The sequence below is a fragment of the Oncorhynchus kisutch genome, linkage group LG15 (genome assembly GCF_002021735.2).
Source record: "Oncorhynchus kisutch isolate 150728-3 linkage group LG15, Okis_V2, whole genome shotgun sequence".
Taxonomy (NCBI): Eukaryota; Metazoa; Chordata; class Actinopteri; order Salmoniformes; family Salmonidae; genus Oncorhynchus; species Oncorhynchus kisutch.
The window spans coordinates 85,818,192-85,845,547 of record NC_034188.2 but is presented as its reverse complement, the minus strand read 5'-3'; the positions used below and the strand labels follow the sequence as shown (position 1 = coordinate 85,845,547).

The following is a 27,356-nucleotide window of genomic DNA, read 5'->3' as shown; positions in this document are numbered from 1 at the left end:
TCTCGAGACAAGTTTGTATGTGGTCTCACAGGTGAAGCATATCACAGAAGGCTCCTGTCAGAGAAGGACCTGACCTTTAAGAAAGCCTGTGATATAGCACTTGGACTCAAGCTTTCCCACAGGGATACTATTGAGCTATCGGGACATGCAGAACGTCAGAAAGGTGTTCACAAGGTCAGTGATGCACGTGGTGGAAAAAGCTCACAAAGGTCACACTTTTTTCAGTCCCGTCCTCAAGGTTACACAAGAACAAAGCAGCCCACATCTCAAAGGTCTAAGCCAAGTTGTTACAGATGTGGTGGAGATAATCATCAGCACAGTGAATGTCGATTCCATAATGAAAAGTGACACAATTGTGGAAAGGTTGGACATTTACAGAGAGTGTGTAAAGCCTCGAAACGCACAGCAAGAGCGCACAAAATGTGAGACGCAGCACAAGAAGAGGAAGGTACAACTGAAACAGTAGTGGAACTGTTCACAGTGTACACAGCTCAACAACTAAAAGATGGAATCTATCTCAACATGGAGTTAGCGGGAAAACCAGTAAAAATGCAGCTGGACACCGGAGTGTCTGTATCTCTGGTTCCAGAGAGACTCTACAAGAAAAACTGAAAGAGTGCCCTCTAAGGCCCGCGTCCATCCGCCTTTCTTCATACACTGGTGACACTATTCCTGTGTTAGGGCAGATCCAGGTACCAGTCTGGTATCAGGGGAAGGAGTGGATGCTACCGCTTGTCATTGTTAAAGGAGAAAAATCAGCCTTGTTAGGCAGAAACTGGCTACAAAAGATCAAGTTGAACTGGGGAGAAATCTTCAGTCTGAGAAATGACAAACCAGTGAGTCAGGCTACACTCACTAACATGCTGGAGAAGCACAAAGAACTTTTCAAAGATGGCTACGGTGAAATACAAGACTTCACAGCAAAAGTCAGAGTGCAAGAAGGAACCAAGCCTATCTTTCACAAACCACGTCCAGTGGACCGCCTACAGAAGAATAACATAATCACGAAAGTAGCGAGGAGCGACTGGGCCGCTCCGATTGTTGTAGTCCCAAAGAAAGACAAGACCGTCAGAATGTGCGGTGACTACAAGGTCACAGTAAATCGCTGCATACTACCAGAGGAATATCCACTACCAAACGCTGAAGATCTGTTTGCCACTCTAGCTGGTGGGAAGGTTTTCAGTAAGCTGGACCTAGCATTCGCTTATCAGCAACTGAAGCTGGATCCAGAGTCAGAACAGTATCTGACCATCAATACACACAAGGGGCTATTCAGATTCAATCGCTTGGCCTATGGAATCTCGACAGCTCCAGCGATATTCCAACAAACAATGGATCAGATCTTGGACGGTATAGACCATGTTGTGTGCTTCATGGACGACATCCTCGTGTCAGCACCAACCATTGGAGAGCACCTTGTAGTGCTGGACAAAGTGATGTCAAGACTGGAGAAATACGGAGTGAGAATGAAACGCAGCAAGTGTGAGTTCCTCCAGGACTCAGTGGAGTATCTCGGATACAAGATTGATGCACAAGGCCTGCACCCAACCAACTGCAAGGTGGAAGCAATCGTAAACGCTCCAGCACCCACAAATATCTCAGAGCTGAGGTCATTTTTGGGGCTCCTGAACTATTACGGAAAGTTTGTGGCAAACTTGTCCACATTGTTGCATCCGCTTCACCAACTGCTGCAGGCCGATACAAAGTGGAATTGGTCCCCACAATGCGAAGAAGCATTCAAGACTTGCAAACAGCGTCTGCTAAAGAGCAAGTGGCTTGCCCACTATAACACAGAGATGAAGCTGAGACTCGCGTGTGATGCATCTCCATACGGAGTAGGAGCCGTCATCTCACATGTTCTACCGTCAGGTGAAGAACACCCTATTGCATTTGCATCACGGACTCTGTCACCAAGTGAGAAAAATTACGCTCAAATTGAGAAGGAAGCCCTGAGCATAATATTCGGAGTGAAGAAGTTTCACAAATACCTCTACGGAAGGAAGTTCCAACTGCTGACAGATCACAAGCCTCTGGCCATCCTTGGACCAAAATCAGCTATACCAACCCTTGCTGCACTTCGAATGCAACGTTGGGCTCTGATATTGTTAGCCTACGACTACGAGATTGAGTACAGACGATCCAGTGATCACGCAAATGCTGATGCACTATCAAGACTACCATGCAATAGTGACTCCGACAGTGAAGATGATAGAGCAGTCTTCCAGATCTCTCTCATTGATGAACTGCCCATATCTGCTTCTGACATAGCAGAGGAAACAAGGAAAGACCCAGTGCTTTCCAAAGTCTTGGACTTAACATTAGGCGGTTGGCCAACCTTCGTAAATGACGATAACCTTCGTCCATTCATCGACAAGAAAGACCAGTTGTCCACTGATCAAGGGTGTGTTCTGTGGGGATCAAGGGTGGTGGTACCTCACAAATTCCAGAGGAGACTGCTATCTGACCTGCATGAGGGACATCCAGGGATCACTCGAATGAAAGCACTCGCTCGCAGTTATCTGTGGTGGCCTGGACTGGATCAGGACATTCAACAGCATGTAGGCCACTGCTCACCTTGTGAAGCTGTTCGCAACAAGCCTGCTGCTGCACCTCTTCATCCATGGTCCTGGGCTGCTACACCTTGGGAACGCATCCATGTGGATTACGCCGAAATTGACAAGCAACATTTCCTTGTTGTCGTCGATGTCCATTCCAAGTGGATGGAAGTGTTCCCTACTCAACTGACCACAGCTGAGAAGACCATCAATCTTCTCAGACACCTGTTTGCATCCTTTGGACTAGTCAAGGAGCTCGTATCGGAAAATGCCCCCCCCCCCCGTTCACGTCAAACGATTTTGAAATGTTTCTCAAGAACAACGGAGTAAGGCACATCCTGTCACCACCTTACCATCCGGCATCAAACGGAGCAGCGGAGAGAGCCGTGCAAACCTTTTAAGAAGGCCTGGACTAGACTCGAGGTTCAGTCTGTGCCCATCCACCAAAGGCTTCCCCGGTTCCTGTTTACTTACCGTAACACCCCACACACAGTAACGGAATGTACACCAGCTGAACTGTTTCTGAAACGCCAACCACGTACCCGCCTGACATTGTTGAAACCAGTCTTGTCAAGCACTGTGGCAAAGCACCAGCTACAGCAGAAGAAAGCTCATGACAGACACTCAAAGACTGTCAGAGAATTCAAAGAGGAAGAGAGGGTGATGGTACGTGATTTCAGACACCCCAAGCGCCTGTGGAACTCAGGTGTGATGTTGCAACGCAGAGGAACTTTGACTTACCAAGTCCAAATTGGTCATCGCCAGGTCAACGTTCATGTGGATCATCTGCTAAGGTCCAACGCCCCAGCAGAGACATGCCGAGAGAAAAAGAACAATAACGACCCCCAGGACTATTCTCCTGACTGTGGACGTACGGGAGAGACAGAGCCTGACCTTCCACCCAAACCTGGCCCACCACAGGAAGCCCAGGAGGAGCGGAGATATCCTATTCGACAGCGAAGGGCACCTCAAAAGCTTGACCTGTGAGTTGAGCTGGTTAAGGAGGTAACGGACAGTAAGACAAACAATTTAATATGTCCTAGATAAAAGGAAAGAAAAATGACATTACTTGGGTTAGTTATTAGGACACAAACTCCATCTTCGGGGCAGAATGATCCCCTGGATTTGTGCTGGGCTCTGAAAAGTCTGCTTCAACCCAGTAGTTGACAAATGTTTAAGAATGCATTGTTCAGATATTGCATTAGTAGTTACCTAACATATTTACCTTGTTCTCTGGGAGTTAAACACTATGGGGGAGGAGTGTAGTATCTGGGATCTACATCTGTTTATATTAGTTACTGTGCTGTTACTAAGCAGTAATGCATTACGGCAGTGTTACGTTACTACACCTAATAGGAAATGCACATGCGCACTGGAATGCCGCGAACTGCAGAGCAGGAGGGGTTTTTGACTAAACGAAAACTAACTGTACTCCCATCTCCTGCCTGGTAATTTCTCCACACCACAAATATTACAGTATACATTTTTTAAATTTTTAATCCCAGGCCCCGTCCCCTCAGGAGACCTTTTGGTAGGCCGTCATTGTAAATAAGAATTTGTTCTAAACTGACTTGCCAAGTTAAGGCGTTGACCTTTATCGTGGTGTTGGGTGGGCGACCTTAATCGTGGGGTTGGGGGGGGGGGGCGTGACCTTTATCGTGGTGTTGGGGGGGTGACCTTTATCGTGGGGTTGGGGAGGGGGGGTGCGTGACCTTTATCGTGGTGTTGGGGGGGTGACCTTTATCGTGGTGTTGGGGGGGTGACCTTTATCGTGGTGTTGGGGTGGGTGAACTTTATCGTGGTGTTGGGGGGGTGAACTTTATCGTGGTGTTGGGGGGGGTGACCTTTATCGTGGGGTGGTGACCTTTATCGTGGTGTTGGGGGGGGTGACCTTTATAGTGGGGTTGGGGAGGGGCGTGACCTTTATCGTGGGGTTGGGGGGTGACCTTTATCGTGGTGTTGGGGGTGACCTTTATCGTTGTGTTGGGGGGGGGGGGTGACCTTTATCGTGGTGTTGGGGGGGTGACCTTTATCGTGGTGTTGGGGGGGTGACCTTTTATTGTGGTGTTGGGGGGTGACCTTTATCGTGGTGTTGGGGGGGTGACCTTTTATTTTTACAGCTGAGTTGTTGCCACATCTTTCTATGAGATATCATGTTTACTTGGTTCATATTCTTCAAGGAGATTTATTTCAGAGTTAAAACCTTCCTTGTCTCCCCTCAGGTGAGTCGTTACAGCCAGCAGCTGAAGGAGTGTTGAGCATGGTGGAGACTGTCCCCCCTAAGTTGGCTAAGAAGCCCCGCTGGACCTCTCTGGAGATCGGTCTGCTCACCATCGTCTCCCTCCTCTTCATCGTCATATTGGCCCTCATCGTCCTCTTCGCCACACAGAGGACTGACAGTGGTGAGTGGAGAAACTCATAGAACAATCACTGTCTATCAATCAATCAAGCATGCAATGAATCTATTAATCAGTTAGACAGTCAAATCAAATGTAGTTAACATAACATTTTAAGAGCATTTAGCCATCTCAACAGATGTGCTATTGAAAAAAATCTGTTTACTATTCATACGGTTGCAATCTTGTGTGCTTGTATAGCGTACTTTCTGTCAGCGACGACCCTAAAACTGTTACGTCAAATGTCATGGCACATTGTAATATGTGGCTTTTAGACTTCGGAGGGGCAATATGCATTGCAATTTAAACTTTTAGATTAATGATATCTAACGTTACTCATTTTGATTCTTGAAGAATATAACTTTTGTTAGCCTAGGTCAACTGTTGTACCCCATTTAGAACACAAAATATAAGATTGTTTTGCTCCTATGTTTATAAACATTTAAGTTGTAAACAAACATTGGATAGAATTTATTTTTTATTTTATTTCACCTTTATTTAACCAGGTAGGCTAGTTGAGAACAAGTTCTCATTTGCAACTGCGACCTGGCCAAGATAAAGCATAGCAGTGTGAGCATACAACAAAGAGTTACACAAAGAGAATGGAGGCAGGTAGCCTAGTGGTTAGAGCGTTGGCCCAGTAACCGAACGGTTGCTGGGACGAATCCCCGAGCTGACAAGGTAAAAATCTGTTGTTCTGAACAAGGCAGTTAACCCACTGTTCCCCAGGCGATGATGACGTGGATGTCGATTAAGGCAGCCCCCCGCAGCTCTCTGATTCAGAGGGGTTGGGTTAAATGCAGAAGACACATTTCAGTTGAATGCATTCAGTTGTATTTCCCTTAAACATGGTTAAAACTATAATTTTGATATCATGGATGGTCAGGCCTTGCATCCATAGATCTGTCAATGAATTTGAAAGTGGTCCCACAGCTTTTTACCAAAACACTGTAGCAGGTAGTCGGCTTTGTTTTTATTCTGCAGATTACCCCCTTTAAAGTTTGTCAGCTCAAGGGGTGCGTTAAAGCCTATAGTGGCCTGAATACTGAAACCACTAAGGTGCAGGGTTTTCAACAGGTTGCTAGGGATGGCCAGTAGTGGCCTGAATACTGAAACCCACTAAGGTGCAGGGTTTTCAACAGTTTGCTAGGGATGGCCAGTAGTGGCCTGAATACTGAAACCCACTAAGGTGCAGGGTTTTCAACAGGTTGCTAGGGATGGCCTGTAGTGGCCTGAATACTGAAACCCACTAAGGTGCAGGGTTTTCAACAGGTTGCTAGGGATGGCCTGAATCCTGAAACCCACGAAGGTGCAGGGTTTTCAACAAGTTGCTAGGGATGGCCAGTAGTGGCCTGAATACTGAAACCCACTAAGGTGCAGGGTTTTCAACATGTTGCTAGGGATGGCCAGTAGTGGCCTGAATACTGAAACCCACTAAGGTGCAGGGTTTTCAACAGGTTGCTAGGGATGGCCTGAATCCTGAAACTCACGAAGGTGCAGTGTTTTCAACAGGTTGCTAGGGATGGCCAGTAGTGGCCTGAATACTGAAACCCACTAAGGTGCAGGGTTTTCAACAGGTTGCTAGGGATGGCCAGTAGTGGCCTGAATACTGAAACCCACTAAGGTGCAGGGTTTTCAACATGTTTCTAGGGATGGCCAGTAGTGGCCTGAATACTGAAACCCACTAAGGTGCAGGGTTTTCAACAGGTTGCTAGGGATGGCCAGTAGTGGCCTGAATACTGAAACCCACTAAGGTGCAGGGTTTTCAACAGGTTGCTAGGGATGGCCTGAATCCTGAAACCCACGAAGGTGCAGTGTTTTCAACAGGTTGCTAGGGATGGCCAGTAGTGGCCTGAATACTGAAACCCACTAAGGTGCAGGGTTTTCAACAGGTTGCTAGGGATGGCCAGTAGTGGCCTGAATACTGAAACCCACTAAGGTGCAGGGTTTTCAACATGTTTCTAGGGATGGCCAGTAGTGGCCTGAATACTGAAACCCACTAAGGTGCAGGGTTTTCAACAGGTTGCTAGGGATGGCCTGTAGTGGCCTGAATACTGAAACCACTAAGGTGCAGTGTTTTCAACATGTTGCTAGGGATGGCCTGAATCCTGAAACCCACTAAGGTGCAGTGTTTTCAACAGGTTGCTAGGGATGGCCAGTAGTGGCCTGAATACTGAAACCCACTAAGGTGCAGGGTTTTCAACAGGTTGCTAGGGATGGCCAGTAGTGGCCTGAATACTGAAACCCACTAAGGTGCAGGGTTTTCAACATGTTTCTAGGGATGGCCAGTAGTGGCCTGAATACTGAAACCCACTAAGGTGCAGGGTTTTCAACAGGTTGCTAGGGATGGCCTGTAGTGGCCTGAATACTGAAACCCAGTGCTAGAGACGTCACTACAGAAGCTGGTTAGATTCCAGAATGTATCACAACCGACCGTGATTGGGAGTCCCATAGGGCGGCGCCCAATTGGCCCAGCGTCGTTAGGGTTTGGCCGGGGTAAATAAGAATTTGATCTTAACTGACTTGCCTAGTTAAAGGTTCAATTAAATGTGAAGCTTGTTGAGCTTATGGCCATTGGAGATGGAGCCTTCCTAGTCCTTTACAGGCCAATTAACACTGTGTGATAGGAGCTATGAACGGGGCTTTGGGAATAAAATGGAACTAAGTCAATGTTCACACTGGTTTAGTTAGACACGGAGATGTCGTGTTTACTAATCCATGACAATGGATAACTTAACATGGGCAGTACGTGACTGTCTAAGCTTATTCCAAATGTGACCGTGTGCAACAGGTGATGTTGGTGAGTAATGATTGATAGTGAGAGATAACTGATTGGTTCTGAAAGGCACCACTTTCTTGTTTTCAGATAGAGGATTAAGATATCCCAGCAGTCATAGTGTTCTACTTCTGACAACTACTATCTGACCAGCAGTACTGTTTCCTTCAGTAGAGTTCTACTGTCTGACCAGCAGTACTGTTTCCTTCAGTAGAGTTCTACTGTCTGACCAGCAGTACTGTTTCCTTCAGTAGAGTTCTACTGTCTGACCAGCAGTACTGTTTCCTTCAGTAGAGTTCTACTGTCTGACCAGCAGTACTGTTTCCTTCAGTAGAGTTCTACTGTCTGACCAGCAGTACTGTTTCCTTCAGTAGAGTTCTACTGTCTGACCAGCAGTACTGTTTCCTTCAGTAGAGTTCTACTGTCTGACCAGCAGTACTGTTTCCTTCAGTAGAGTTCTACTGTCTGACCAGCAGTACTGTTTCCTTCAGTAGAGTTCTACTGTCTGACCAGCAGTACTGTTTCCTTCAGTAGAGTTCTACTGTCTGACCAGCAGTACTGTTTCCTTCAGTAGAGTTCTACTGTCTGACCAGCAGTACTGTTTCCTTCAGTAGAGTTCTACTATCTGACCAGCAGTACTGTTTCCTTCAGTAGAGTTCTACTGTCTGACCAGCAGTACTGTTTCCTTCAGTAGAGTTCTACTGTCTGACCAGCAGTACTGTTTCCTTCAGTAGAGTTCTACTGTCTGACCAGCAGTACTGTTTCCTTCAGTAGAGTTCTACTGTCTGACCAGCAGTACTGTTTCCTTCAGTAGAGTTCAACTACTATCTTTCTACTATTTATTTAGCCTTTATTTTTTCAGGGAGTCATACTGAGACCAATGTCTCTTTTACAGATGAGCTCTGAACTACAGAACTACAGAACATACACACACCAATATAAATGGAAGCAGAAAGAAAAAACACACAGTCCTAAACATCACATTCATCAGTAATAAGGTCCTCAATCAGCTGTCTGAATTCACCTAGAGACACCAGAACATCACATTCATCAGTAATAAGGTCCTCCATCAGCTGTCTGAATTCACCTAGAGACACCAGAACATCACATTCATCAGTAATAAGGTCCTCAATCAGCTGTCTGAATTCACCTAGAGACACCAGAACATCACATTCATCAGTAATAAGGTCCTCAATCAGCTGTCTGAATTCACCTAGAGGCACCAGAACATCACATTCATCAGTAATAAGGTCCTCAATCAGCTGTCTGAATTCACCTAGAGGCACCAGAACATCACATTCATCAGTAGTAAGGTCCTCAATCAGCTGTCTGAATTCACCTAGAGGCACCAGAACATCACATTCATCAGTAATAAGGTCCTCAATCAGCTGTCTGAATTCACCTAGAGACACCAGAACATCACATTCATCAGTAATAAGGTCCTCAATCAGCTGTCTGAATTCACCTAGAGGCACCAGAACACTACATTCATCAGTAATAAGGTCCTCAATCAGCTGTCTGAATTCACCTAGAGACACCAGAACATCACATTCATCAGTAATAAGGTCCTCAATCAGCTGTCTGAATTCACCTAGAGGCACCAGAACATCACATTCATCAGTAATAAGGTCCTCAATCAGCTGTCTGAATTCACCTAGAGACACCAGAACATCACATTCATCAGTAATAAGGTCCTCAATCAGCTGTCTGAATTCACCTAGAGACACCAGAACACTACATTCATCAGTAATAAGGTCCTCAATCAGCTGTCTGAATTCACCTAGAGACACCAGAACATCACATTCATCAGTAATAAGGTCCTCAATCAGCTGTCTGAATTCACCTAGAGGCACCAGAACATCACATTCATCAGTAATAAGGTCCTCAATCAGCTGTCTGAATTCACCTAGAGACACCAGAACATCACATTCATCAGTAATAAGGTCCTCCATCAGCTGTCTGAATTCACCTAGAGACACCAGAACATCACATTCATCAGTAATAAGGTCCTCAATCAGCTGTCTGAATTCACCTAGAGGCACCAGAACATCACATTCATCAGTAATAAGGTCCTCAATCAGCTGTCTGAATTCACCTAGAGGCACCAGAACATCACATTCATCAGTAGTAAGGTCCTCAATCAGCTGTCTGAATTCACCTAGAGGCACCAGAACATCACATTCATCAGTAATAAGGTCCTCAATCAGCTGTCTGAATTCACCTAGAGACACCAGAACATCACATTCATCAGTAATAAGGTCCTCAATCAGCTGTCTGAATTCACCTAGAGGCACCAGAACATCACATTCATCAGTAATAAGGTCCTCAATCAGCTGTCTGAATTCACCTAGAGGCACCAGAACATCACATTCATCAGTAATAAGGTCCTCAATCAGCTGTCTGAATTCACCTAGAGACACCAGAACATCACATTCATCAGTAATAAGGTCCTCAATCAGCTGTCTGAATTCACCTAGAGGCACCAGAACATCACATTCATCCGTAATAAGGTCCTCAATCAGCTGTCTGAATTCACCTAGAGACACCAGAACATCACATTCATCAGTAATAAGGTCCTCAATCAGCTGTCTGAATTCACCTAGAGGCACCAGAACACTACATTCATCAGTAATAAGGTCCTCAATCAGCTGTCTGAATTCACCTAGAGACACCAGAACATCACATTCATCAGTAATAAGGTCCTCAATCAGCTGTCTGAATTCACCTAGAGGCACCAGAACATCACATTCATCAGTAATAAGGTCCTCAATCAGCTGTCTGAATTCACCTAGAGACACCAGAACATCACATTCATCAGTAATAAGGTCCTCAATCAGCTGTCTGAATTCACCTAGAGACACCAGAACACTACATTCATCAGTAATAAGGTCCTCAATCAGCTGTCTGAATTCACCTAGAGACACCAGAACATCACATTCATCAGTAATAAGGTCCTCAATCAGCTGTCTGAATTCACCTAGAGGCACCAGAACATCACATTCATCAGTAATAAGGTCCTCAATCAGCTGTCTGAATTCACCTAGAGACACCAGAACATCACATTCATCAGTAATAAGGTCCTCAATCAGCTGTCTGAATTCACCTAGAGGCACCAGAACATCACATTCATCAGTAATAAGGTCCTCAATCAGCTGTCTGAATTCACCTAGAGGCACCAGAACATCACATTCATCAGTAATAAGGTCCTCCATCAGCTGTCTGAATTCACCTAGAGACACCAGAACATCACATTCATCAGTAATAAGGTCCTCAATCAGCTGTCTGAATTCACCTAGAGGCACCAGAACATCACATTCATCAGTAATAAGGTCCTCAATCAGCTGTCTGAATTCACCTAGAGGCACCAGAACATCACATTCATCAGTAATAAGGTCCTCCATCAGCTGTCTGAATTCACCTAGAGACACCAGAACATCACATTCATCAGTAATAAGGTCCTCAATCAGCTGTCTGAATTCACCTAGAGACACCAGAACATCACATTCATCAGTAATAAGGTCCTCAATCAGCTGTCTGAATTCACCTAGAGGCACCAGAACATCACATTCATCAGTAATAAGGTCCTCAATCAGCTGTCTGAATTCACCTAGAGACACCAGAACATCACATTCATCAGTAATAAGGTCCTCAATCAGCTGTCTGAATTCACCTAGAGACACCAGAACATCACATTCATCAGTAATAAGGTCCTCAATCAGCTGTCTGAATTCACCTAGAGGCACCAGAACATCACATTCATCAGTAATAAGGTCCTCAATCAGCTGTCTGAATTCACCTAGAGACACCAGAACATCACATTCATCAGTAATAAGGTCCTCAATCAGCTGTCTGAATTCACCTAGAGACACCAGAACATCACATTCATCAGTAATAAGGTCCTCCATCAGCTGTCTGAATTCACCTAGAGGCACCAGAACATCACATTCATCAGTAATAAGGTCCTCAATCAGCTGTCTGAATTCACCTAGAGACACCAGAACATCACATTCATCAGTAATAAGGTCCTCAATCAGCTGTCTGAATTCACCTAGAGGCACCAGAACATCACATTCATCAGTAATAAGGTCCTCCATCAGCTGTCTGAATTCACCTAGAGGCACCAGAACATCACATTCATCAGTAATAAGGTCCTCAATCAGCTGTCTGAATTCACCTAGAGACACCAGAACATCACATTCATCAGTAATAAGGTCCTCAATCAGCTGTCTGAATTCACCTAGAGACACCAGAACATCACACTCATCAGTAATAAGGTCCTCAATCAGCTGTCTGAATTCACCTAGAGGCACCAGAACATCACATTCATCAGTAATAAGGTCCTCAATCAGCTGTCTGAATTCACCTAGAGACACCAGAACATCACATTCATCAGTAATAAGGTCCTCAATCAGCTGTCTGAATTCACCTAGAGGCACCAGAACATCACATTCATCCGTAATAAGGTCCTCAATCAGCTGTCTGAATTCACCTAGAGACACCAGAACATCACATTCATCAGTAATAAGGTCCTCAATCAGCTGTCTGAATTCACCTAGAGGCACCAGAACACTACATTCATCAGTAATAAGGTCCTCAATCAGCTGTCTGAATTCACCTAGAGACACCAGAACATCACATTCATCAGTAATAAGGTCCTCAATCAGCTGTCTGAATTCACCTAGAGGCACCAGAACATCACATTCATCAGTAATAAGGTCCTCAATCAGCTGTCTGAATTCACCTAGAGGCACCAGAACATCACATTCATCAGTAATAAGGTCCTCCATCAGCTGTCTGAATTCACCTAGAGACACCAGAACATCACATTCATCAGTAATAAGGTCCTCAATCAGCTGTCTGAATTCACCTAGAGACACCAGAACATCACATTCATCAGTAATAAGGTCCTCAATCAGCTGTCTGAATTCACCTAGAGGCACCAGAACATCACATTCATCAGTAATAAGGTCCTCAATCAGCTGTCTGAATTCACCTAGAGACACCAGAACATCACATTCATCAGTAATAAGGTCCTCAATCAGCTGTCTGAATTCACCTAGAGACACCAGAACATCACATTCATCAGTAATAAGGTCCTCAATCAGCTGTCTGAATTCACCTAGAGGCACCAGAACATCACATTCATCAGTAATAAGGTCCTCAATCAGCTGTCTGAATTCACCTAGAGACACCAGAACATCACATTCATCAGTAATAAGGTCCTCAATCAGCTGTCTGAATTCACCTAGAGACACCAGAACATCACATTCATCAGTAATAAGGTCCTCCATCAGCTGTCTGAATTCACCTAGAGGCACCAGAACATCACATTCATCAGTAATAAGGTCCTCAATCAGCTGTCTGAATTCACCTAGAGACACCAGAACATCACATTCATCAGTAATAAGGTCCTCAATCAGCTGTCTGAATTCACCTAGAGGCACCAGAACATCACATTCATCAGTAATAAGGTCCTCCATCAGCTGTCTGAATTCACCTAGAGGCACCAGAACATCACATTCATCAGTAATAAGGTCCTCAATCAGCTGTCTGAATTCACCTAGAGACACCAGAACATCACATTCATCAGTAATAAGGTCCTCAATCAGCTGTCTGAATTCACCTAGAGACACCAGAACATCACACTCATCAGTAATAAGGTCCTCAATCAGCTGTCTGAATTCACCTAGAGGCACCAGAACATCACATTCATCAGTAATAAGGTCCTCAATCAGCTGTCTGAATTGACCCTAGAGGCACCAGAACATCGCATTTAAGAACATGTTGAAGATTATTCCACAAATAAGGTGCAAGAGAACCTAAAAGCTGATTTGCCTAACTCGGTAGAGACAAACTAATTTCCAGAGGTAACCATCCCTGTGACCATGGGTGGTGACTCATATGTCTCAAGTTTAGTAAAGACATTACGAACAGTGGGACTTTTTGTAAAAGGGCTTTATGAATGAAAACATAGCACTGTATCAACCTACGTGACATCAAAGAGGGCCAACCAGCTTTCTAGTAGAGAATGCAGGGATGAATACTCAAAATGTAGCCTGCAATAAGTCACAGTGCGCTATGATAAACGGCATCTAATGGCTTTAATGAAGTGGCAGCTGATTTCACGTAGATGATGCCGACATAGTCAAGAACCAATAGGAACGTTCTACTATTTAGCGAGAGGCAGGACCTGCTTCTATAGAATAAGCCCATGGGTTTTTAGTCGGTTTCTTTACTAACTCGTCAATATTAGTGGTTAATTTGTAAATCGGGAGGTGCTGGTGTTGTGCCGAAGATCTTCCCCCTGCCAGAATCCTCCTCCCCTCACGTGAACGCGCACGCACTCAATCTTCATTGCTGTGACTTGCTTGCTAGTTGAGACTTAAAATATAAAATGCTTCTGATATCGAGTATACACCCTTTTCTGTATGTAATCTTTTTTTCTTCTTCTTTTTTTCATTTTTTCCACTCCATTGTCAGTTCACATTTCACTGATTCTTCGTAGCAGAAAGCACGTTTTATTTGTATCCTTCAAGGCAGCCGTCAATGATCACGTTAGGCTGCTGTTTCATTGTATTTGGCGGTTTGATCGCGAGGCACTAGCAACGGCTGCACTTTTCTGTTTTGGCTATTTATTTTGCAGTGTATAAGTCTTTAAATAAATCTCTTTGCCAAAATTCATCAAGTTGTTCTGAAATGGGGGGGAGATCTTCGGCACAACACCGGAGTAAAGCAGTCCAAAACGTAGAGGTGCCGGACCGTGGTCAATATGCTTTTTAAGAGACAGCGTCTCCATCTATCCAGATATTTGGAAGCACTGACACGATCAATATGGACAACCCCCGAAGTACATATGTTTAAATCATCAAAGTTATTTTTATGCGCTCTAGAGAACAACATATACTTAGTTTTACCTGCATTCAATACTAATTTCAGGTCAAGTTTTTCTGTAATACAATGAAGGCAGACTGTCGTTCAGATAGAGCCTAGTCAATAGTGGGGGCAATAACAAGAGTATCATCGACATAGTAGTGCAGGTTACTGTTTTTTACAGACAAGTCGATATTGTTTATACTGAATTATTATATTCAGTACCAGTCAAAAGTTTGGACACCTATTGATTCAAGATTTTTTATTTTTTAAACTATTTTCTATATTGTATAATAACAGTGAAGACATCAAAACTATGAAATAACACATGGAATCATGTAGTAACCAAGAAAGTGTTCAACAAATCAAAATATATTTTTAGATTCTTCAAAGTAGCCACCTTTTGCCTTGATAACAGCTTTGCACACTCTTGGCATTCTCTCAACCAGCTTCACCTGGAATTATTTTCCAACAGTCTTGAAGGAGTTCCCACATATACTAAGCACTTGTTGGCTGCTTTTCCTTCACTCTGCGGTCTAACTCATCCTGAACCATCTCAATTGGGTTGAGGTCAGGTGATTGTGGAGGCCAGGTCATCCTTCTTGACCATTGGCGACTCAGACCTCCTTCTCATGACTATTTGCACTTGGACTGGATAGGCTACAATGATAAGCAGAATATTAGCACTGTGTGTGTGTGCGCAGCAGCGACGGGTTCTGTTCTCTAGCATTGGAAAAGACGCTCCACACCTGGCACATGCAGCATACATCAGCTGGTGAGCAAGCAATGAGTGTTGACAGGCAGGCTCGTCTGAAACCACCAGTCACCAGCCTGCTCTTTAGCTTTGCCTGATTTAAGAAACACAAACTGCTTTATGAAATGTAAAACAACACTAGTGTGGAGTTTAGTAGTAAATAACAGTCTAGTTATTTGTCTCTCTCTCTCTCTCTCCCCTTGAGGACAGAGAAATAGGATGTCTTTGAATTTGTTGTCTCTCTCCGACCTCTCACTTTCCCCCCTGCAACCCATAGCCAGGTTCTGACAAGTCTCAGATTAACCGAAAATTACAGACGTTACCTTCTTACTGAAGTATGTCGGGAATTATCTGTTATTTTGCTTCATAACGTTCCTGTAGATTTAAAACCATGATTTGGTCATAGCATATGGAGCGTTGATGATGCCTGCTATGAAAGTATCAGCCTTGTCACTGTTTAACTGTCGACTGCTGTGTGAGTGAGCCACTCTCACTCCCTCTCCCCATTGTGCTCACAGAGGAGGGAGAGATGCATTATGAGAAGAAACAAGCGTATGACCTTTGCTCAAATGCAATTGTGGGGAAAAATACAGTTTTCAAAGCAACTACTGTTGTTCTAGTTACAGAGAGCTTTTTGTGAGTGCCACTTCACAACCGGAGTAGGCTGTAGCCTAGTGTGGTTTTGATGCATCCGCAGAATGGGGCAGAGCATGCCATTTTGCAGTGAGTAGGTAACCTAGGACTATTGTTGGAAAGTATTTGTAGGACATAAGCCTACATTTGACTGATTTTAGATTAATCAATTAGCCATCGTGGCTATATAGCAACAATATCATATTTAGAGTTGGCAATCTAGCTAATTGTTTTGAGTTCCCACTTCCTCAGGTAGTGTATAATCAGCCTACAGGCCAATATGCACAAAGATGGCGGCAAATTCTCTGAAGAGCAAAAAACAAATTCGGATAATTCTGGATCCTATTTTGACAGGTTGCACATCAATATAAATCAGCAATTCCTGGATATGTTAGATGAAATAGCTTATTTTTTAATCATAGTTTACCATCTTAGTTTCATAGGCTACCATCTTAGTTTCATAGGCTACCATCTTAGTTTCATAGGCTACCATCTTAGTTTCATAGGCTACCATCTTAGTTTCATAGGTTACCATCTTAGTTGTCCTAAACGTCTCTGGAAGAAAACTGTAGCTGTCCATTAACTTTTTTTTGGTTATATTTATTGTTATTCATTGCTATATAAAATTATTATATATTGGGCTAATTTCTTTAATGTGGACATTTTTCTATGTATTATACTGAACAAAAATATAAACGCAACAATTTAAAAGATTTTACTGCATTACAGTTCATAAGAAAATCAGTCAATTGAAATAAATTTTAGGCCCTCATCTACGGATTTCACATGACTGGGCAGGGGTGCACAGAGGAGGGCATAGGTCCACCCACTTGGCAGCCAGGTCCACCCACTTGGCAGCCAGGCCCACCCACTTGGCAGCCAGGCCCACCCACTTGGCAGCCAGGCCCACCCACTTGGGAGCAATCAGAATTTGTTTTTCCCAGCAAAAGGGCTTTATTGAAGAGCGAAATAATCCTCAGTACTGATATGGAGGTCCTGAGCTGGCGTGTTTACACATGGTCTGCGTTTGTGAGGCCGATTTGGACGTACTGCCAAATTCTTTAAACCGACGTTGGAGGCAGTTTATGGTAGATAATTTAACATTACATTTTCTGGCAACAGCTCTGGTGGACATTCCTGCAGTCAGCATGTCAATTGGACACTCCCTCAACTTGAGGCATCTGTGCCAATGCGTTGTGTGACAACTGCACATTTTATTATCCCCAGCACAAGGTGCACCTGTGTAATTATTATGCTGTTTAATCAGCTTTTTGATATGCCACACCTGTCGGGTGGATGGATTATCTTGGCAAAGGAGAAATGCTGACTAACTGGGATGTAAACAAAATCTGAGAGAAATAAGCTTTTTGTGCATATGGAACATTCTTTTATTTCAGCTCATGAAACATGAGACCAACACTTTACATGTTATGTTTATTTTTGTTCAGGATATATTTTGCAAGCTCTCATTTTCACCACAAAACTGAGTGGTAATTACACATCCTTTTTTATTTTAATTTGATTTTTTTAACTTCAGAGTGGTGATATTAATGTAAACCGTTATCGTCCCCACGATGACCCTAAATTGTTTTCTTTTAAACAAATTCATATCTTTGGTTAAGTACTGTTGATTTTTCATACGCGACTCTCCATGGCAGCGCTGTTGTCATTTTCAAACCCAAATGGCAAAAGGGAACATCAGCTCATTATAAAAGTAGTTGACCACAAACAAATAGTCGGATTTGACAGTCAAACTGTCAGTCAAATGAGAGCCAACACCTGTCCCTATTTAGAACTACCAGTGGAGAGATGATTTGTTGAAATTTTCCCATCTCAAAAGTGTTGCGTTTCTTTTTTTCGTATTGACCATATGCTGTAAAAATTGTCCCAGAAGGAGACGACCACTACAGGTGGGGCAGTGTGTATATATTTAGTATACCCAAGCTCTTTGTGGTTTGTCTGTTTTAAAAGAGTAGCAGCAGCAAATTGTCCCTGTTCCATTGATTTCAATAGAATATCAATGTGTGTGATTCATTTGCATGTGTAAAGGACATCACACTGCTTGCTTAGCGAGGAGCACTTCCTCTCAAACTCATCCAATACCTGGCGTGAACTCGGGACCTCTGCCTCAAAAACACACGTGACCGCCCTCCTCAAGCCTCTTTTAGCTTTCGAGCTGGGGCGATCGGCTAACTAATGAGGCGAGGAGTACGTTAATTACAGGAAGTCATCTGACAGGTAGTCATCTGACAGGACACAAGTGAGACAACTGTATGTGTAGTCCATTTTTATGTCACGTTTTCAAATTATAACCTATTCCAGTATATTGATTATGAATTTGATGTTTTGACACTGGGCTATAAATTCGAGTTATGTTTTATGAAAATAAATGATTTCAACAGGGTTCTAGTTAGCCATGAAGGGTGTCGTCATTTTGAAACCCTTTTTATTTTATCCTTCTGAAATTTCAGGACTTTTCATGAACTAGTTACCACAAACATGACAGATTATCTCTCTGTATAATAGTGGCGTGGGGCCCGAGTTGAAAGTATGGACTCCACAGTAAACCACATTTGGCACAGAGGTCGATGCTGTACAATGCTGTGAAAAAGTATTTTTTTCTACTTTTGCTTATTTTTGATACTGAATGTTATCAGGGGCGGCAGCGTAGCCTAGTGGTTAGAGTGTTGGACTAGTAACCGGAAGGTTGCAAGTTCAAACCCCCGAGCTGACAAGGTACAAATCTGTCGTTCTGCCCCTGAACACTGTTCCTAGGCTGTCATTGAAAATATGAATTTGTTCTTAACTGACTTGCCTAGTTAAATAAAGGTAAAAATCAGATCTTCAACACAGAACCTAATCTTAGATAAAGAGAACCTGAGTGAACAAATATCACAACAATGACATACATATTTCATAAACAAAGTTATGCAATGCCCCTGTGATTTTTTTCTTCTTCTTTTCTCCCCCTTACGCTCAGTTACTTGGTTGTGCCACCTTTAGCTGAAAATGACTCCAACCAAACACTTCCTGTAGTTGTTGATCAGGCTCTCATGTCGCTGTGGAGAAACCTTTTCCCACCTTTCCATGCAGAACTTTTTAGTTTTTTTTCAAGCATGATATGCCCGTTTCAGGTCCTGCCACAACCATCTCAATTGGGATTAGGTCTGGACTTTGACTAGGCCATTCCAAAACATCAAATATGTTGCTTTTTAGTCATTTTCATGTAGACTTGATTGTGTGTTTTGGATTATTGTCTTGCTGCCCTTCAGCTCACAGGCAGACAGATGGCCTGATATTCTCTATTGCAGACCAGAATTCATGGTTCCTTTTTATTAAGGCAAGTGGTCCTGAGGCAGCAAAGCATCCAAAACCATCACACTACCACCACCATGCTGACCCCTAACCATCACACTACCTCCACCATGCTGACCCCAAACCATCACACTACCTCCACCATGCTGACCCCAAACCATCACACTACCTCCACCATGCTGACCCCAAACCATCACACTACCTCCACCATGCTGGGGCGGCAGGGTAGCCTAGTGGTTAGAGCGTTGGACTAGTAACCGAAAGGTTGCAAGTTCATATCCCTGAGCTGACAAGGTACAAATCTGTCGTTCTGCCCCTGAACAGGCAGTTAACCCACTGTTCCTAGGCAGTCATTGAAAATAAGAATTTGTTCTTAACTGACTTGCCTAGTTAAATAAAAAAATAAAAATAAATGCTGACCCCAAACCATCACACTACCTCCACCATGCTGACCCCTAACCATCACACTACCTCCACCATGCTGACCCCTAACCATCACACTACCACCACCATGCTGACCCCAAACCATCACACTACTTCCACCATGCTGACCCCTAACCATCACACTACCTCCACCATGCTGACCCCTAACCATCACACTACCACCACCATGCTGACCCCAAACCATCACACTACCACCACCATGCTGACCCCAAACCATCACACTACCTCCACCATGCTGACCCCAAACCATCACACTACCTCCACCATGCTGACCCCTAACCATCACACTACCACCACCATGCTGACCCCAAACCATCACACTACCACCACCATGCTGACCCCAAACCATCACACTACCTCCACCATGCTGACCCCAAACCATCACACTACCACCACCATGCTGACCCCAAACCATCACACTACCTCCACCATGCTGACCCCAAACCATCACACTACCACCACCATGCTGACCCCAAACCATCACACTACCTCCACCATGCTGACCCCAAACCATCACACTACCACCACCATGCTGACCCCAAACCATCACACTACCACCACCATGCTGACCCCAAACCATCACACTACCACCACCATGCTGACCCCAAACCATCACACTACCACCACCATGCTGACCCCAAACCATCACACTACCACCACCATGCTGACCCCAAACCATCACACTACCACCACCATGCTGACCCCAAACCATCACACTACCTCCACCATGCTGACCCCAAACCATCACACTACCACCACCATGCTGACCCCAAACCATCACACTACCTCCACCATGCTGACCCCAAACCATCACACTACCACCACCATGCTGACCCCAAACCATCACACTACCTCCACCATGCTGACCCCAAACCATCACACTACCACCACCATGCTGACCCCAAACCATCACACTACCTCCACCATGCTGACCCCAAACCATCACACTACCACCACCATGCTGACCCCAAACCATCACACTACCTCCACCATGCTGACCCCAAACCATCACACTACCACCACCATGCTGACCCCAAACCATCACACTACCACCACCATGCTGACCCCAAACCATCACACTACCTCCACCATGCTGACCCCAAACCATCACACTACCACCACCATGCTGACCCCAAACCATCACACTACCACCACCATGCTGACCCCAAACCATCACACTACCACCACCATGCTGACCCCAAACCATCACACTACCACCACCATGCTGACCCCAAACCATCACACTACCACCACCATGCTGACCCCAAACCATCACACTACCTCCACCATGCTGACCCCAAACCATCACACTACCTCCACCATGCTGACCCCAAACCATCACACTACCACCACCATGCTGACCCCAAACCATCACACTACCTCCACCATGCTGACCCCAAACCATCACACTACCTCCACCATGCTGACCCCAAACCATCACACTACCTCCACCATGCTGACCCCAAACCATCACACTACCACCACCATGCTGACCCCAAACCATCACACTACCACCACCATGCTGACCCCTAACCATCACACTACCACCACCATGCTGACCCCAAACCATCACACTACCACCACCATGCTGACCCCAAACAATCACACTACCTCCACCATGCTGACCCCAAACCATCACACTACCACCACCATGCTGACCCCAAACCATCACACTACCACCACCATGCTGACCCCAAACCATCACACTACCACCACCATGCTGACCCCTAACCATCACACTACCACCACCATGCTGACCCCAAACCATCACACTACCACCACCATGCTGACCCCTAACCATCACACTACCACCACCATGCTGACCCCAAACCATCACACTACCTCCACCATGCTGACCCCAAACCATCACACTACCTCCACCATGCTGACCCCAAACCATCACACTACCACCACCATGCTGACCCCAAACCATCACACTACCACCACCATGCTGACCCCAAACCATCACACTACCACCACCATGCTGACCCCAAACCATCACACTACCACCACCATGCTGACCCCAAACCATCACACTACCACCACCATGCTGACCCCAAACCATCACACTACCACCACCATGCTGACCCCAAACCATCACACTACCACCACCATGCTGACCCCAAACCATCACACTACCACCACCATGCTGACCCCAAACCATCACACTACCACCACCATGCTGACCCCAAACCATCACACTACCACCACCATGCTGACCCCAAACCATCACACTACCACCACCATGCTGACCCCAAACCATCACACTACCACCACCATGCTGACCCCAAACCATCACACTACCACCACCATGCTGACCCCAAACCATCACACTACCACCACCATGCTGACCCCAAACCATCACACTACCACCACCATGCTGACCCCAAACCATCACACTACCACCACCATGCTGACCCCAAACCATCACACTACCTCCACCATGCTGACCCCAAACCATCACACTACCACCACCATGCTGACCCCAAACCATCACACTACCACCACCATGCTGACCCCAAACCATCACACTACCACCACCATGCTGACCCCAAACCATCACACTACCACCACCATGCTGACCCCAAACCATCACACTACCTCCACCATGCTGACCCCAAACCATCACACTACCACCACCATGCTGACCCCAAACCATCACACTACCACCACCATGCTGACCCCAAACCATCACACTACCACCACCATGCTGACCCCTAACCATCACACTACCACCACCATGCTGACCCCTAACCATCACACTACCACCACCATGCTGACCCCAAACCATCACACTACCACCACCATGCTGACCCCTAACCATCACACTACCACCACCATGCTGACCCCAAACCATCACACTACCTCCACCACGCTGACCCCTAACCATCACACTACCTCCACCATGCTGACCCCAAACCATCACACTACCACCACCATGCTGACCCCAAACCATCACACTACCACCACCATGCTGACCCCAAACCATCACACTACCACCACCATGCTGACCCCTAACCATCACACTACCCCCACCATGCTGACCCCAAACCATCACCCTACCACCACCATGCTGACCCCAAACCATCACCCTACCACCACCATGCTTGACTGTTGGTATACGGGTCTTACTGTGGAATGCAGTGTTTGGTTTTGGCCAGGCATAATGGGACTCATTTCGTCCAAAAAGTTTGACTGATCTGTCCATAGAACATTCCTCCAAGAGTCTTGACGACCATCCAGGAGCTTCAAGGTGCTTTTTGGCAAACTTGAGTCATCTTTTTGGAGGACGTGGGTCCCATTATGTCTGGTAAAAACCAAACACTGCCTTCCACAGTAAGAACCTCATACCAACAGTCAAGCGTGGTGATGGTAGAGCACGGATTTTGCAACGTCAGGATAGTGGGTTCAATTCCTGGGACTAACCATACTTAAAATGGATGCAGTCACTTCTATAAGGCGCTTTGGATAAAAGCATCTGCTAAATGGCATATATTATTACTAGGTGCCCATCCTCCCCAATTAAGGTGCCACCAGCCACCCATGGTAGACATTGGTGTTGCCCTTTTAAACTTCTTGGTGACAGGGGGCAGTATTTTTACGTCCGGATGAAATGCATGCCCAAATTCAACTGCCTGCTACTCATCCCCAGAAGATAAGATATGCATATTATTAGTAGATTTGGATAGAAAACACCCTGTCGTTTCTAAAACTGTTTGAATCATGTCTGTGAGTGTAACACAACTTCTGTAGCAGATGAAACCCGAGGACAAACCATTCAGATTCTTTTTTTTAGGTCACACTTTTCAATGAGGTTTCATTGGGAATCCAGATTTCTAAGGGACCTTCTTGCAGTTCCTACTGCTTTCACTGGATGTCACGAGTCTTTAGAAAATGGTTGAGGTTTTTCCTTTGTGTAATGAAGAAGTAGCCATGTTCAAAACGAGGGTCACTTCAAGTGTACTGTTAGAGGCGGGTGACCAGAAAGGTAGCGTAAATTAGTTTTCTTCCTGTATTGAACACAGATCATCCCGTCTTCAATTTTATAGATTATATACTTTTAAAAAACTGTATTACAAAAGTTGTTTGAAATGTTTTGGCAAAGTTTACAGGTACATTTTTAGATATTTTGTAGTTGCGTAAGTTGGAACCGGTGTTTTTCTGGATCAAACGCACCAAATAAATGGACATTTTGGATATATATGGACGGAATTAATCGAACAAAAGGACCATTTGTGATGTTTATGGGACATATTGGAGTACCAACAAAAGAAGCTCGTCAAAGGTAAGGCATGATTTATATTTACATTTCTGCGTTTTGTGTCGCGCCTGCAGGGTTTGAAATATGTTTTCTCTCTTTGTTTACTATGGTGCTACCCTCAGATAATAGCATAGTTTGCTTTCGCCGAAAAGCCTTTTTGAAATCTGACATGTTGGCACAACATGTGTAGCTTTTTATTTGATATCTTACATGTGTGATTTAATGAAAGTTTGATTTTTATAGTCATTTATTTGAATTTGGCGCTCTGCATTTCCCCTGGCTTTTGGCCAGGTGGGACGCTAAGCATCCCAAATATCCCAGAGAGGTTAAGCAAAAAATATGGTAAAAAGCCACTGAACAAGCCCCAAAACGTGCTTCGGGTTTATTGGTTTTGATAATAGTCCAGAAATCTTGCCTAGCCAACTATAGTGGATCCATTTTGTAAACAGTCACAGCAGGCAGGATGCAAACAGGGAGCTAGTTTACCACGAGAGTCGCCGCGCTGCTCTGTGTGTGTTCTGCCTCCATTATGGTGCGATTTCTAGCGCCACCTGCTGAATGTTTGTTCTACTACACCTCGTTAACTGCATGTATTCTATGGTACTTCTGTGCTCCATTGGGATCAGGTGACCACATTTCATCACAGGAACATGTACTCCGGGGTATCTCTAGCCATCCTTGTTGTGTCTGCCTGCCAAAGCATTGTCTGTAAGTCTAACACGTTGTCTGTATGTTCATCTTGCTGTATCAGAAGTTATTTTCTACAGAGGATGTTGTTGTTTGTGTTTTATGTCAGTTGTTTTGCTGAGTAGCAGCTTGCCTAATAAATCAGACTGTGATACCAGTTCTTGGGATTCAATCTGAAATAACAAAACTGTGGAAAGTTTCCTTTTTCAAGACAGAATGTTGAATATAATTACATTTTGAACTTACTCTACCGGTTGTCTGTGCAGTTGGTCCTTCAGTTGGTTAAAATTTGAAACGAAATGTCCACAGGAAAGCATTATTTACCAAACTTGGAGCGAGGAACTGGAGTTAACATTTCTATGACCTGACACATGCTCAAAACCATGTAAACGCCTGCAATACTGTGGGTGGTATGCATCGCCTGCAATACTGTGGGTGGTATGCATCGCCTGCAATACTGTGGGTGGTATGCATCGCCTGCAATACTGTGGGTGGTATGCATCGCCTGCGTGTATCATTGTCTTGTGCACGAGCAAACAAATCTTCATTGCCACACACAGAGACCTGAGTTTTGAAGTCGGTTTAATTATGCTTTCCTGTGGATATTTTGTCTCAAATTTCAACCCACTGAACGACAAACCCCACAAACAATCGTCAGAATGAGTTCAAATGTAATTTAAGTCAACCTTCGTAACAGACAAGGGACATTAGAAATAAAACCTATGTAATTGTGCTGTAACTTTGCATAACCACAGCGGGACGATCTGGCAGATAGAATCACTTGCTAAATGTGATCTCTTCATGCCTTACATAAGCATACAGGTCTATGTGATCTCTTCATGCCTTACATAAGCATACAGGTCTATGTGATCTCTTCATGCCTTACATAAGCATACAGGTCTATGTGATCTCTTCATGCCTTACATAAGCATACAGGTCTATGTGATCTCTTCATGCCTTACATAAGCATACAGGTCTATGTGATCTCTTCATGCCTTACATAAGCATACAGGTCTATGTGATCTCTTCATGCCTTACATAAGCATACAGGTCTATGTGATCTCTTCATGCCTTACGCAAGCATACAGGTCTATGTGATCTCTTCATGCCTTACGCAAGCATACAGGTCTATGGGATCTCTTCATGCCTTACGCAAGCATACAGGTCTATGGGATCTCTTCATGCCTTACGCAAGCATACAGGTCTATGGGATCTCTTCATGCCTTACGCAAGCATACAGGTCTATGGGATCTCTTCATGCCTTACGCAAGCATACAGGTCTATGGGATCTCTTCATGCCTTACGCAAGCATACAGGTCTATGGGATCTCTTCATGCCTTACGCAAGCATACAGGTCTATGGGATCTCTTCATGCCTTACGCAAGCATACAGGTCTATGGGATCTCTTCATGCCTTACGCAAGCATACAGGTCTATGGGATCTCTTCATGCCTTACGCAAGCATACAGGTCTATGGGATCTCTTCATGCCTTACGCAAGCATACAGGTCTATGGGATCTCTTCATGCCTTACGCAAGCATACAGGTCTATGGGATCTCTTCATGCCTTACGCAAGCATACAGGTCTATGGGATCTCTTCATGCCTTACGCAAGCATACAGGTCTATGGGATCTCTTCATGCCTTACGCAAGCATACAGGTCTATGGGATCTCTTCATGCCTTACGCAAGCATACAGGTCTATGGGATCTCTTCATGCCTTACGCAAGCATACAGGTCTATGGGATCTCTTCATGCCTTACGCAAGCATACAGGTCTATGGGATCTCTTCATGCCTTACGCAAGCATACAGGTCTATGGGATCTCTTCATGCCTTACGCAAGCATACAGGTCTATGGGATCTCTTCATGCCTTACGCAAGCATACAGGTCTATTTGGGCAGTGTTTGAATTTAGAACATTGTTCATTTCAATATGCTTATTGGATACAGCTTTTACCTAAGCATTCTACTATACGTTATGTTGCACCATGGGTAATGTCTGAACTATATGTTCATTGTATTATTCTGTATTCTTTGAAGTTTCACACCATTTCATTAAATACTGGAGGTTTGGAGAAAGCCTAATTCTGACTCATGGTTTTTGAATGGAGTTTAGCTGTCTGTCTAATTACGGTTGAACACAGCCCGAGGAGGACAGTACAGTGTGTGTGGGGTGATCATTTTGTGATAATCAAAACTGAAATTAGCCACAGAAGGCTGACCCAAAAATGCAGCGTTTGCATTGGGTTAAGGCCAGGGACGCCCCTAGGAGTCTATAGCGCTAACACACAGGCAGCCCAATTCAGATTTCATTATTCTTTTTTACACTTATTGGTCTTTTGACCAATCACTGCAGATTTTTCCACATCAGATCTTTTTCAGAGCTGATCAGATTGGTCAAAGAGCAATTAGTGAGAAATATCAGCATTGGGCTGCCTGTGTAAACGCAGCTAATGAGTTTGACAGAACAGCCTGAAAGAGTAATTCATTATTTTTGCCAAGTCTGGTTTGGAGCCCACCCACCATTGCATTCATGTTTAAAACATCTACTTAACTGTTACTTTTTTTTAATTGAACATCACTATCAACATTAGCGTATTAGCAGAGAAAAGGAATGATGTTGTTTTCCCCCTGGAACTACACCGCTGACTCAAATGACCAAAGCTT

At 44.6% G+C, this 27,356-nt stretch overlaps 1 protein-coding gene across 1 annotated transcript in view; it reads left to right on the top strand.

Annotated features, from left to right (window-relative positions):
• The window catches only part of LOC109904928 (neprilysin), a 68,164-nt gene that overhangs the window by 2,351 nt on the left and 38,457 nt on the right, over positions 1-27,356 (top strand). Inside the window, 1 exon segment of the mRNA XM_031791230.1 lies at positions 4,778-4,957. Coding sequence (XP_031647090.1) covers positions 4,778-4,957 — 180 coding nt within the window.